Source organism: Gobio gobio (genome assembly GCF_949357685.1).
Source record: "Gobio gobio genome assembly, chromosome: 6".
In the NCBI taxonomy this organism is placed as follows: domain Eukaryota; kingdom Metazoa; phylum Chordata; class Actinopteri; order Cypriniformes; family Gobionidae; genus Gobio; species Gobio gobio.
Window position 1 is genome coordinate 14881627 of NC_137102.1, and position 12312 is coordinate 14893938.

Genomic DNA, 12312 nt, shown 5'->3' on the forward strand with positions numbered 1-12312 from the left:
ACATTTATTTTATGCTAAGTATACATTTACATACTTTTGGTAGACTAAATTGATATACTTAAAGTCTACAAAATTGGAACAACTGTGATTAGTCCAGCTAAAGATATAGGTATATTTGATTGAGCTAAAATGGAACTATTGCAAAAACACTTTAGGTACAATTTAAATATCTTGTATTTACAGATATTATACAGTGATCACACTATCTTTACTAATAGTGATATTAAAACACATTCTAGGCTTAATATCAACAAATGTGCATTGTCCATTAAAGAAGTACTCAAAATAAAGTTTAATTATAATATTTATATATAAGGAAGGACACATAAATTGCTCCTGTTAACAGTGTGTTCATAAAATATTTTTTAAAAGAATAGTCCAGCTGCTTTTCTTTGAAGACATCTTATATTTATGCTGATATCAAAGGCTTGTCTTAATAGCGTTTTGTTCTTTATATCTAAAGTAGCCCGGGGCAGTGCAGGTCCGTAAACAACTTAGTCCATTGTAGGCTATCTCAGTGGCTCATGCTTCAGTCGCATCTTAAATCACAAATGTGCCATGAAAATATGCCAGGCCATTTGCGGCCAAATAAAGGCAGAATTGTGAGGAGAATAGAGCATCCTCTCTAGTCCCCCATACCAAGAGCCAGCTTTGCACGACCCAAACAGCCACATCTGATCTCTGTTGTGCTGAGTTAATTCTCTCCGTATTTTCTCCTTTCGGTTGTCTTCTATTCTAAGTCTTGTGATTCCTCTAAACAGCCCACAAAGCAGTTTATAGCTCAGAGGTCTAAGATATCATGGTGGAGGCTGAAGGAATGGAGATATTCCAGTTTGCCTCCCAAAGGGGTTGTTGGAGAAAAACAAAGTGAGGGCGCTCTTATTGAGGCCTGTCAAATGGAAGATCACACTGCTAGGAGGTGCTTTGATGTCTTTCCATTTGCTTCCAGGAGTGATATTGAGGAAGACTCAGATTTTCACAGATTTGTACAGACTTGCCAGTGACTGCTTCATTCATTCACACCTGCAATCAAGTAGTTACATGTCTACAACATGCCTGTTTCCCATTGAGTCAGCGTCTGGGACTTAGCTGGAAATACCCTGCTATCAGTCTAATCAAGAAGTGAATGTGTACGGCGGATTGCTTAATATCACAACAACTGAGCAAATAAAGTTTTAGTTATTTTAAACAACATTCTATTTGTCTTGCGCTCTTTCATTGGAAATCTGGTGCTTGATCTCAACGTACAGTCCAGTCTGACTGATTAAAACATTCCTACCAACTAACTCTGTGGAATTCCACCCTTTCCCATTTATTATTGCTTTAGTCAGTAACCTGAGGATTCATACACAACCACAAGGCAAGTAAGAAAAGTGACCCTGTCTGCTGTCTCGGGGTGTTACCTCCCTGTTTCCTACTGGTGACGTGCTGGTTTTAGACTATAATAAACTGAAAGACCAAGGCAAAGACACTGTCCCGTTTTGTGCAATGTTCATGAGTTCAGTAGATGATTTCTCCGAAAATAGTGTTACAACCTTCTCCGTCTGCTCAGATAATAGTTCTCATACACTCCCGGTCAAAAGTTTGGCTCATATGCTCACTAAGGTTGTATTTGTATTTCACAGTAATTGTTACAACTGAGAGTAACTTATTTTTTAATATAGCTATACTAAAATGTAGGCTAATGTATTCCTGTGATGACAATTATCATTACTCCAGTCTTCAGTGACATGATCCTTCAGAAATCATTCTAATATGATCATTTGAGTCTTAAGAGCCTCACGTTGTCATCTGAATGTGCTATATGTTTTTTTTCTTTAGAAAGACCCCTAAAATGTATTTTCTCAACACTGAATAAAATGAACTCGACAGAAGGCTAAATAACAGACTGAATAAAAACTGTACCCAGAGAAAGGAGAAAGTGCAGTGTGTAACATACAAGGGCAAAGTAGCAAAAACCATTTAATTGAGAATATTCTTAAATATGTATGAGCTATGTTTAAATACACAAAGTTGATCTTCTAGCTCTGGTTATTTGTATTCCTGTGTCAACACGTCTGCATACCTTTCAGATTGGGTCACACCTTTTGACACCTTTTCTCTGTTGAGGTGACATCACTGCTCGGAATCTCTGTAATACATTGCTTTATGTTGCCATATATTTTCTTCGACCATAACAACGACCGTTTTCTTAAATTAAAGGTCTTTCCGTGAGAACCTGAGCACTCGTAGCTGCTGTGAAAGCCCCCGGTGGACGAAAGCGAAACTGCAGCTGCTGTATTAAATGGCTCTTTTTTTCTCTTTTCACTTTTGATCCCTGAGCTCACACATTCCGATCATTCCAGGCGCGCTCAGTTATTTATGAGAGCACAGCGCGCGCCTACCAGCTCATAACCCAACCAGAGCTAAACGCGCGCGCACAAACAAAACGAGGAGATAAAACACAAACAGAAGATATTAGTTGGATTACTTGGATTATTACTCATGCCATTAACAGAATCCGTGTGGAATGAAAGTGTTAGTTGGTAAGTTGGTCGTCAATGTTCGTTCGACAGAGTTTAATGGTCAATAGCAACGAACGCAGAAAACCTGAACATACTGTGTGTAACTTTAAATGTGACGCCGATTAATCCGAATGGCTTCGAGGACGAAGCATTTTTAGACGAAACTGTTTCATGTTTATTAATTAGCTTGGCACGTGTTATAGGAATAATGAAGTTTTGACACTGTGCTCCCCTGAGTGCGCTACTTTTCTATTGAGATGAAAACTAGTTTATATATTTGAATAGTTGTTGGCGAATCTGCGTTGTTTCGGTCTTATTTTAGAAATTGTGTTATATTCTTTTTTTTATTATTAAGTTCCAATACTGTATATACTTAGCCTATTGTAGCCCTAATTATTTTTAAATAATAAAAATAGCTATATTAAAATAATAGTAATTATTATTTTAACTTGAAATATACTGTATAAAGTGTATCTAAACGTGTATTTATTTTCTTTGGTGTAACTCAATATAGTTGACTCATATCAAATATATTAAAACTCATATTAAATATTTGCATATTATTTGACTTAGGTAAAACCAGTTAAATCAGATGTTGCCAAAATATTTTTTTTTGTGTTTTAGTATTTGTTTAGATTTATTTTGATATTGTTGCTTAAATATGTCACTTTCTGTAAACTGATGAAAAAATAATGCAACACTCCAACTTTTGAGAGTTTAAGCATTTCTTTCTTTCTTTCAAAAACTATATGGAATTTAAAAATCATAATCATTTATTGAATGGGTCTCTTGCCCTCTAGGTCCAGTTCAGTTCATAAATACACGTCTTCATCAAATAAAATGAGAGGTGAAGAAGCATCTGGTACTGTCCTGCACAGGCTAATCCAAGAGCAGCTTCGCTATGGAAACCCCACAGACGCCCGCACACTCCTGGCCATCCAGCAGCAGGCCCTGCGACGAGGAGGAGGCGTTGGAGGTGGCAGCGGAGGGGCTTGTTCTCCACAGTCTTCATCTGAAAGCCTCAGCCAGGAGGAGTCCCAGTCTCCTCAGCTCTCTGCCCGCCAAGAACCCCAGGGTCAGGAGCACCAGGTTGACTACCAGCACTTGGAGAACTACACAACACACCCACACCACGGCGAGGAGCTGCCCACCTATGAACAAGCCAAGGCCCAGTCTCAGTTTTTGGCCTCCCAATGGGGCCAACCGCACAGGGGCTTCTCACAAGAGGATAGTGTAACAAGCCAGATGCCCTGTGAGGAAGAAGACAGCTGGGACCCCAAGCGAGGCCACGCACGGTCACAGAGCGAGCGGCTTCTGCAGTTTTCAATGGAACACAATAAAATGCCTCCAACATGTTCTGCCAGTTACCCTCAGATACATGGATATCATGCAAACCAGCACTTACAATATAGCCAGCAAGGACTGGAGTACAATAAGCAGGTGCCTTATACCGAGTACCCCTTTCCTGGGCGACATCCCGCGGAGTATGAACAGTTCTACAAAGCACCGCCACCATTTCATTCTCAGCACAACAGGTAGAGAAGACCAGAACAATTGCATAATTTACACTTAACCACATTCGATTTAATAACACAGTATATGCATTTCCTGCAGTTCTGACGTACTTTATAGGATGTGTCATTATGACTAACAGTCTGTTGGCTGATGCTATGGCTGAGTATGCAATATGGTACATGCTGGTGTGGCTTGTCATCTAACTATACTAACATACCTAGATGAACTAAATCCCATTGTTTAGTTTGACTTCTAACATGATGATTTTTACCTTGTTCTACTTCCAGACTTCAAACACCAGAAGTTTGCCACAGACTCTCCACATCTCCCCCTGCTGGCAGGGAGGTCGCAGCTTGCAGTCGCATTCAACTGGAAATGCTCATGAACGAGAATAAGAGACTGAGACAGGAGCTAGAGGGACACACCGAGAAGACCCTCAGAATTCAGAAGGTAAAAGACCCTGACATGTCTGTGAAAAGAAAAATGGAGTAATTAGGCTTAGCTGTAAATACGGTAAATACAGACACCCATCTGAAGCATAAAAAAGTTTACAACAGGTTATAAGTTATAACACTGTTTCTCTGAAAACAAAATGAATAGAAATGGCTATAGATACAAAATGAAGTTTTGGAGACATTTGAGAAAGGTAAATACATATCTTTATGGGACATCTGTCTGAAAATAATACATATATTTATAATATATATTATACATATATAACAATATTTCACACACACTATAGACATCTATCAAATAGCTTTTCATTTCACTTTGGCTAAATTCCAAAAGGCCATGAAGTGTTTCCAGTGGATTACATCAGTGCAGTTAAGCTGTTGCTCACTCTGAAAGAATGATAATTACACAGGTTTGAGCGTTTACCCATCAGGCCACTGCCTTGTGTAAACATGCCTGGGATGATGGAGTCATGGTTAACGCCATCCTGGTCTTTCCATATGGCACTCCTGAACAGCTGCTCTGTTCTCTGCTCTTAATCATAACCAGGAACATTGCAAACCATCTTTGAGTATTTCTGAGGCCATCATTGTCTGACGGACACATCTGACATGCAACTTAATTGTCTTTTTATTTTTTTCCGCCAGCTGGAACAAGAGATCCAAAGGATCTCAGAGGCCTACGACACTCTGATGAAGGGCTGTGCAAAAAGAGAATCGCTGGAGCAAGCACTAAGGAACAAGCTGATGGCTGAGATCAAGAGGCTGCAGCATTCGAGCATTCAAGCGGCAAAAGAAGCCGAAGCTGCTGACCAGAACCAGCATGTCATTGAGAAGCTCCTTCTGCAGAGTGAGTTCACCAACACGGCCACATTAAACCTCATTACTGTTTCTGGATACTTCTTAACCCCGAGTGAAGTTTTTCTGTTGAGTCATTTTGCTTAAAGAGGGAATGTGTTTCCAATTAGAGCGTTCCAACACAGGAATTTCAGTCACATAACAGCCTCTGAATGATCAGAAAAGAAGATTAAATGTCAGATGTGACCTTAGCTTTGTAGGGGAGAAGGCCTGGGGACAGTTGACCACTGCCAAACACTGTCAATGCTCTCGTTTGATCCACATTGACAATTAACAAACTACTCAGCCTCACTTCCTGTTTGCGGAAAGATGGAAGAGGTGGGGACGATGATGAGTTTTGCAGTGATTGTTGGGAAATAAGCAGAACAATCTGAGGCTCTGAGATGTGGGTCAAAGGGAGAGTGGGTCGCTGCTTCTCCTTCCCTCTGCATTCCTTAACCGCTTGCGTAAATGAGGCGCTCCGGACTTTGCGATTTTGAATTCCTCTTGTTATGAGCAGGAAGTCAATGGGGAGTGGTGCTGGAGAGGGCCTGCATAAACATTCCTTTAGCCTCTTTCTCACGTCCTCACATAAATGCCTATGCCTGTTATGACTGGACATAATGTCTTAGTATGTACCGAAAATATTTATGCAACATACAGTACATTACCTTCATTGAACCAACAAGCTACAAAGCTTGTCAAAAGGTCACCACCAATATCATAATACAATTTCATATTTTGAATTCGTTTTTATTTTATATTTTCAGTTTTAATTTTGTTATGTGCACAGACAAAACGCCACCATCCCCACCACCTTTTTAATACCAAATAACACCCATGGACATGCTTAAACTTGATTTCTTTGACTCTCTAAGCTGATATGAATTTAATTTACACAGATCTCAAATGTTTTGTTCTCTAACAGATGAAGAACAGCAGCTGCAGTGTGCGCGTCTGGAGCAGGAGGTTCAGCATCTGCGAAACGAAGCAGAGAACCAGCAGCGCAAGAGCGAGGCGCTGGAAAGCACCCTGAGGTCCGCACAGACACGCAGCCAGCAGCTGTGGACGGAGCTGCAGAGGAAGAGAGCGTATGTGGAGAAGGTTGAGCGTCTGCAGAGGGCTCTGGCTCAGCTGCAAGCAACATGCGAGAAAAGAGAAGGGTTGGAAATGCGCCTGAGGACAAGGCTAGAGCAGGAGCTGCGGAGCCTCCGAAATCAGCAGGTACTGAGACAAAGCGGTGCTTTGTTTTTAACTGTTCAGATGTGACTTAGCATTGCATTTCAGGGCTATTTTCTTCCCGTGAAGCTAAGAATAGCTTGAGACTTCAAATCGGTACATCACAACAATCTCACACTTTGTTTTTCTTTTTCCACAGCGGCAACCTCAGCCAGTCGGAGCAGCATCCAATGTGAGTGTGTCCACACTTCAGGAGCTTCTGCGGGAGAAAGAAGAGCACATTTTGTCCCTGGAGGCTGACAAGACGCGCTGGGAGCAGAAATACCTGGAGGAGAAGACCATGAGGGAGTTCGCGATGGATGCTGCTGCCACCGCTGCAGCTCAGAGGTAAAAAAAAGAGTTCAGTCAGTGTCAAACTCTTCAGAGCATATTAAGTTTTGAAGCAATTTCTAATTGTTTTCTTCCTATATTTCATAGAGACACAACCATCATCAACCATTCGCCCTGTCATTCCTTCATTGAGGAGCTCCCATCATCTGAGCACAGAAACCAGGAAGTAGAAAACAGGTAAGAGAATCTCCCTCGTGCGTCTAAAATTAAATTTCAGTTGTGTTTAATGAACCATTCAGGTTTGAAAGATTGTTCAGGACTCATGAGGTTCATATTTTGTCAGGATCCGTGCCCTGTACACCCAAATCCTGCAGAAGGACACAGTGATTAGCATCCTGAAGCAGAAGCTGCAGCAGGAGCAGAAGGGAGAGTCAGGTGACTTCCGGCAAGCTACTACTGATCCCTCCATCACCATTTCTCATTCAACGGTCACACACACGGCCCAGGGCAAAGGTTAGTGCCTGAATGCTAACATTTACATTAGGGTTTTACTAGTCTGATTAATATTAGTGCTCACTGCTAATTAGCATTTCCTAGCTAAGTGAATCTCAGACTAATGTTAGCATTAGTGTTCATTGCTAATTAGAATTTACTTGGTAAGCTTTTGCTAGGTAAAAGCTACTAGCTTTTACAAGCTAAGTTATTATCTGACTGACATTAGCATTAGTGTTCACTGTTAAGCACTGGGTTCTCAGATTGACAAAATTAGCTGAGTAGCTAGAATTAGATCTTAAAATTGTAACTTACTCTTATGAATCTTTGTTCCAGGGAAGAGTCAATCCAATGACCAGGCGGCTGGTACGTCATACTCCACGCTCGCTTCCGTAGCACCCCGGAGACATCCTGAGCCGGTTCTGTCAGAGAAACAGACAACAGATCAAGCCCCCTGCACAGAGCCCAACCCCAGTGAGTCAACTTTTAGTTGTTTCTGCATCATATGGGATATGAAAAAGTAACTAAAAAAATGACACACTTCAGTGTGAAAGCCCATTATTCAATTAGCATTCATGCTAATTGAGAAATGAAGTCACGTTGTGTGATAATTGACTCATTTTTGTTGCTGTTTTTCACAGATCACATCCAGAAAGCACCATCTGCTGTGGATCTTTTTAAGGGCCTGGATGATGTGGCGGCTGATGCAGTGGAGATCTTCATTTGATGAAGAACACTCGAACAAGGAAAAATAAATACATCATACCCGTGTGATGAGGAGCTCTGGAAGATATTAAATGACACCACATCACTACACTGTTGTGAAGAAAGAGTCCAGCTAAATAACAGAGCTGCTCAAAATCCCATGTAAAAGAGGGAGCTGGGCTCTTCTCTTAAAAGTCTTAAATCGCCAATCTGGTATGTTTTGACAGATTAGGCATAACTGACACTTTTGCTTCTGGTGAGATTGTGAGAATCCTACATTTTTGGTATTAACAGCCATCCCGTACAGGAAGACGGGCACAAACTCCTAAATTGTCATTACTATTGCATTGTCCCTCCTCTCAGAAGACCTGTGGTAACTTCACCACATTCCAGTTCAGTCGACTTTCTTCTTGAGACTGAGGCTCTCACATGCATCTTTTCCACCCCACCTATATTGATTGTTATAAGTGGCTACATTTTTCTCATGTTTTTCTATTTATGGCTGCTACGCCCTTCATCGAAGTTATTCTTTTACATCGCAAGCTTCACATTGTCACATCGTGCGAGACAAAACATTATTTAGACCTGAGAGTCTAAGAGAACGGTCAGAGAGAAAACCAGTTGTATTTTATTACGATTTGCATTCCTGTATTTTGTTTTTGAATGTGTTTGCTCCTAAACGGCACATTTGCTGGTCAAGGTGTCGTTTCAAAGTAAATATTAATATATATTTTGTACAATTATTTTGTGTTGTGTTGTGTTGGAATGTAATGCTGAGGAACTGGTGCCAAAGAGCATTTCAGTAAAGTTGTGTAAACACATGACCTAGGGTTGACCTCTTCTATTTAATCCGTGAAAGATGTGAATGTTCTGAAACATTTCATACATTTACAATAAAGCTATTAATATATAAAAATGTTTCTGTTGGTTTGTGAAGTCCTTGTGAAATTTTTGTTGGTTCTAGCAAGCACCATTTACTGTATTTTTTCCCATTTCGCACATTCTCCGCCGTGTTATTCCGGGTTTTCACACACAGCCCGAGAAAGATGAGTAATTATATGTGAATGCCAGTGAGGGGCATTCCAGCTCTCAAATTTCACCACAGAAAACCTCGCACTATTTCTCTCAGGCTCACCTTTATCCGCATTTTAGACTTAGTCATTCAGACAAACATTCTGCTTTTGAGAGAGAACAATAGTTAACTCGCTCAAAGCTGACTTACCCAACACTGACTAACCTATCCAGCCTCCTATTCTGTGAATACTACTGTCACTGACAGAGTCAACTCAATATTTCTTAGTGTAGTCACATGCTTTTTGACATAGTGTTGATGTCACACTCTGTTTCCAAATATACGTAGGACAAGGCTACATCTGTATTAGATGCATTGTTTCGTTTTGAAAAAACTGATCTTTGTAAAAGTAATGAGAGGCATCTCAGACTTGCATTGCTCATGAGGAAGTTGTTTGTGGGGGATCTTACTGTAAGTCAGTTGTTTATAGTGCCAAGGCATGCTAGCCCTCAACTGTGTGAAAACTGGGCAGCTCACACGTACGTTCCCCGCATACGTTCCAGCTCAATTTTGTATGTACGCCCAAACAATGAAGTCCAAAAGCATGAAATCATTGAATTAATCAGGAAATAAAAAGAAATAAAAAACAATGTATTTAAGAGGAAATATACTCTAACATTCCACAAACTTGTAGACTTCCTGCAGCTGAAGTGCTGATATGATTAAAGCAAAAGGGAGACAGACCAAATACTGAGACAATGAAATTCATCTTAATTTCATGTAAATAAGTTTTTAATCAAATTGTTAACGCTGATAATATAATTTGGGTAACATTTTATTTTACAGTGTCCTTGTAAATTACACTTAATTACATTCAACTAACCCTAATCCTAACCCTATATAGTAAGTACATGTTGCTAAATAATATTACTCAGTACAAATATATAGGTTGTGGTTAGTTGCATGTAATTATGCATAATTTACTGTTACAATGGTAAGTTCATGTAACATATCTAACAAGGACACTGGAAAATTAAGTGTTACCTAAAGAGCTACCAATCTATAATTACAGTGTAACACGGACACCTTATAATAAAGGGTATACCATAATCTGTAATGAAAGAAAAATGGATCAAATGGAAACATTTTCACTTGTGTTCTCAGACGTTTGAACCCCACTGTGTGATTACAAATGCCTGTTAAAATCTTTAAATGAAGTGTTTGAAAGGGGAAGGTACGGTCTGTGGTTTTAATTATACTTTAAGAAGTCAAAAGGAAGCTCAAAACCTTTAACTCTATTTTTAGGGTGCAACGAGAAAAAACAACAACATATGATATCATCTATGGAAAGTAAGCTAAAGCACGCTAGGATGCTTCACTATTTATGGTATTTTACAGACAAAAGTTTGACTGATGAAAGTATCTCAGGAATTCAGGTCTCAGTTGTAACAACAGTAAAAAAGGGTCATAATTACTACTCATTATGAGACATTACTACTGTGTAAGAGGTGGCGGTCATATTTTTTTAACAAGCACGTGAATTTAAAAAAATGTTCCCACCTAGACTATTTTTCCTGAAGAATGTTGGTGAAACTGCTTTTAAACTATCTTGCCACGTTACAAGGGATACGTAAAACAATACTAACCAAATGTAGCTACTAACGCTATATGGATGCAATATATTTTAGATTTTTTATTTAACATTAAAAAGAGTATTTATGATAGTATGGTATTAGAAATAGAGGATATCAGCTCAAACCAAGAAAATTTATAATAAAGACAACTAATAAAGCAAAAATTTATCAAAAATATATTCAAAGCAAATTAATTTATTTTGCCAGAAAAAAAAAAAAACTATTTTTTTTAGGCTTTTTTCTCTCAAATTTGTGAATAATTTCTTACAAATTTAATTTAAAACCCTAACTCACAAGACAGCCATAACTGTAAAAAAAAGATAATATGGCACCAGAAAGTAATACGGAAAGTGTCAGTTTTGTTTGTTTGTTTTGTCATTTCAGGAATGTCTAAAAGTCATTTTAAGAAAATGTGCTTTCCAATTCAATTCTTGAAACACATTCAAGACAAAACACTGTCATATATATATGAAGGATTAATAAATACAGTGATGGATTATCGTGTCTTAGACTCAGCATCAGAAAGTTCTAAGTACAGTTTATAAATCACAACAGGATTGCCATTTAAACTGATAACAGAAAAAGAGAGGGAACAGTGGAGGAGTTCATGACCCTCCCTTATATACATTGACATTATTCACATGTGCTTTCAATATTTGCGATAAACTGTCTTCCACCGAACAACATTTTAACAGGCAAATATGATGACGACACCGTGGCACTGGATCTTCATACCAACACAAGAACAAACTTGGCTGTAGGTGCGCTTATATAAGCAGAGAAAATCCTCTTGGTTGGAATGAAAAGGTTTGAAAAGATTTTTATGGTGGTTACAGCCTGTATGGGAACCGGGAGACATGTGATACACTGCAATTCATCTTGTTTATAAGCGCAGTGGAGGCCTTTTCCTCCTCACAGCCAGAAAAGCGGCCAACATTCTTTCGACGTTTGAGAAGCACTTGACATTTTTTAACCTTGGGCTTCTTCCTCAACATGAACAAAATAGAGGGCCGTGAAGCATTTCAAGGTCAAAGGACACATTCCTAAAGCTTGAAATGTGGAGCGCCAGCAAATAGGAATTTTTCTATCCGTTTGAGTGAGGCCACAGTAATCCGCCTTACAAATCAGAATTAAAGCGTTTGGGAACATTGGTGTTTGTCAAAAAAACAACAACATTAGATTAGATGTTAGATTAATTTCGGATCAGTCTAGCCAGGAACCAAACAATGTTGAAAACCAGATTAATTTTCAAACAAACCCAGCATGAATGAGGCCAGCTTTCTAAAATAAAATGTTGTCCTGTTCATTGTCTGACACATGTTCTGTGCTCTCAGAGAGTAGATTGATTACTTCAGTTCAGCCGCACACATTTCCAGCATTGATTGATGACTGGATGGAATAACCTTCAATTCGGACTCTCTCTGAATGATAGATCTGAAACATGCTGCAAGGCGAATAAATTAAAGCAGCCTTCCCTTCATATTTTTAAACTACACCGCAATCTGAACCATACCTCGCGACTGCAGTAGTGCAAGTGCAATGATGAAGAGCAGTAAAACCACAAGGAGCCACACATACCCCGTTCACGACTAAAGCTTTACCATGATGTGTTTTCATGGTTAGGAATGACAACGTTTCAAATGCTAGTCACG

General features: G+C 39.3%; 1 protein-coding gene across 1 annotated transcript; it reads left to right on the forward strand.

Moving 5' to 3' along the window:
- The first annotated feature begins 2135 nt into the window (after positions 1 to 2135).
- On the forward strand, positions 2136 to 8926 carry amotl2b (angiomotin like 2b). Its single transcript, XM_079820132.1, has 10 exons — positions 2136 to 2525; positions 3305 to 4039; positions 4307 to 4469; positions 5120 to 5321; positions 6237 to 6532; positions 6687 to 6874; positions 6965 to 7054; positions 7161 to 7330; positions 7646 to 7783; positions 7951 to 8926. The coding sequence occupies exons 1-10, from the start codon at positions 2485 to 2487 to the stop codon at positions 8034 to 8036; spliced, it is 2109 nt and encodes a 702-aa protein (XP_079676258.1). The 5' UTR covers positions 2136 to 2484; the 3' UTR covers positions 8037 to 8926.
- The last annotated feature ends 3386 nt before the right edge of the window (positions 8927 to 12312 follow it).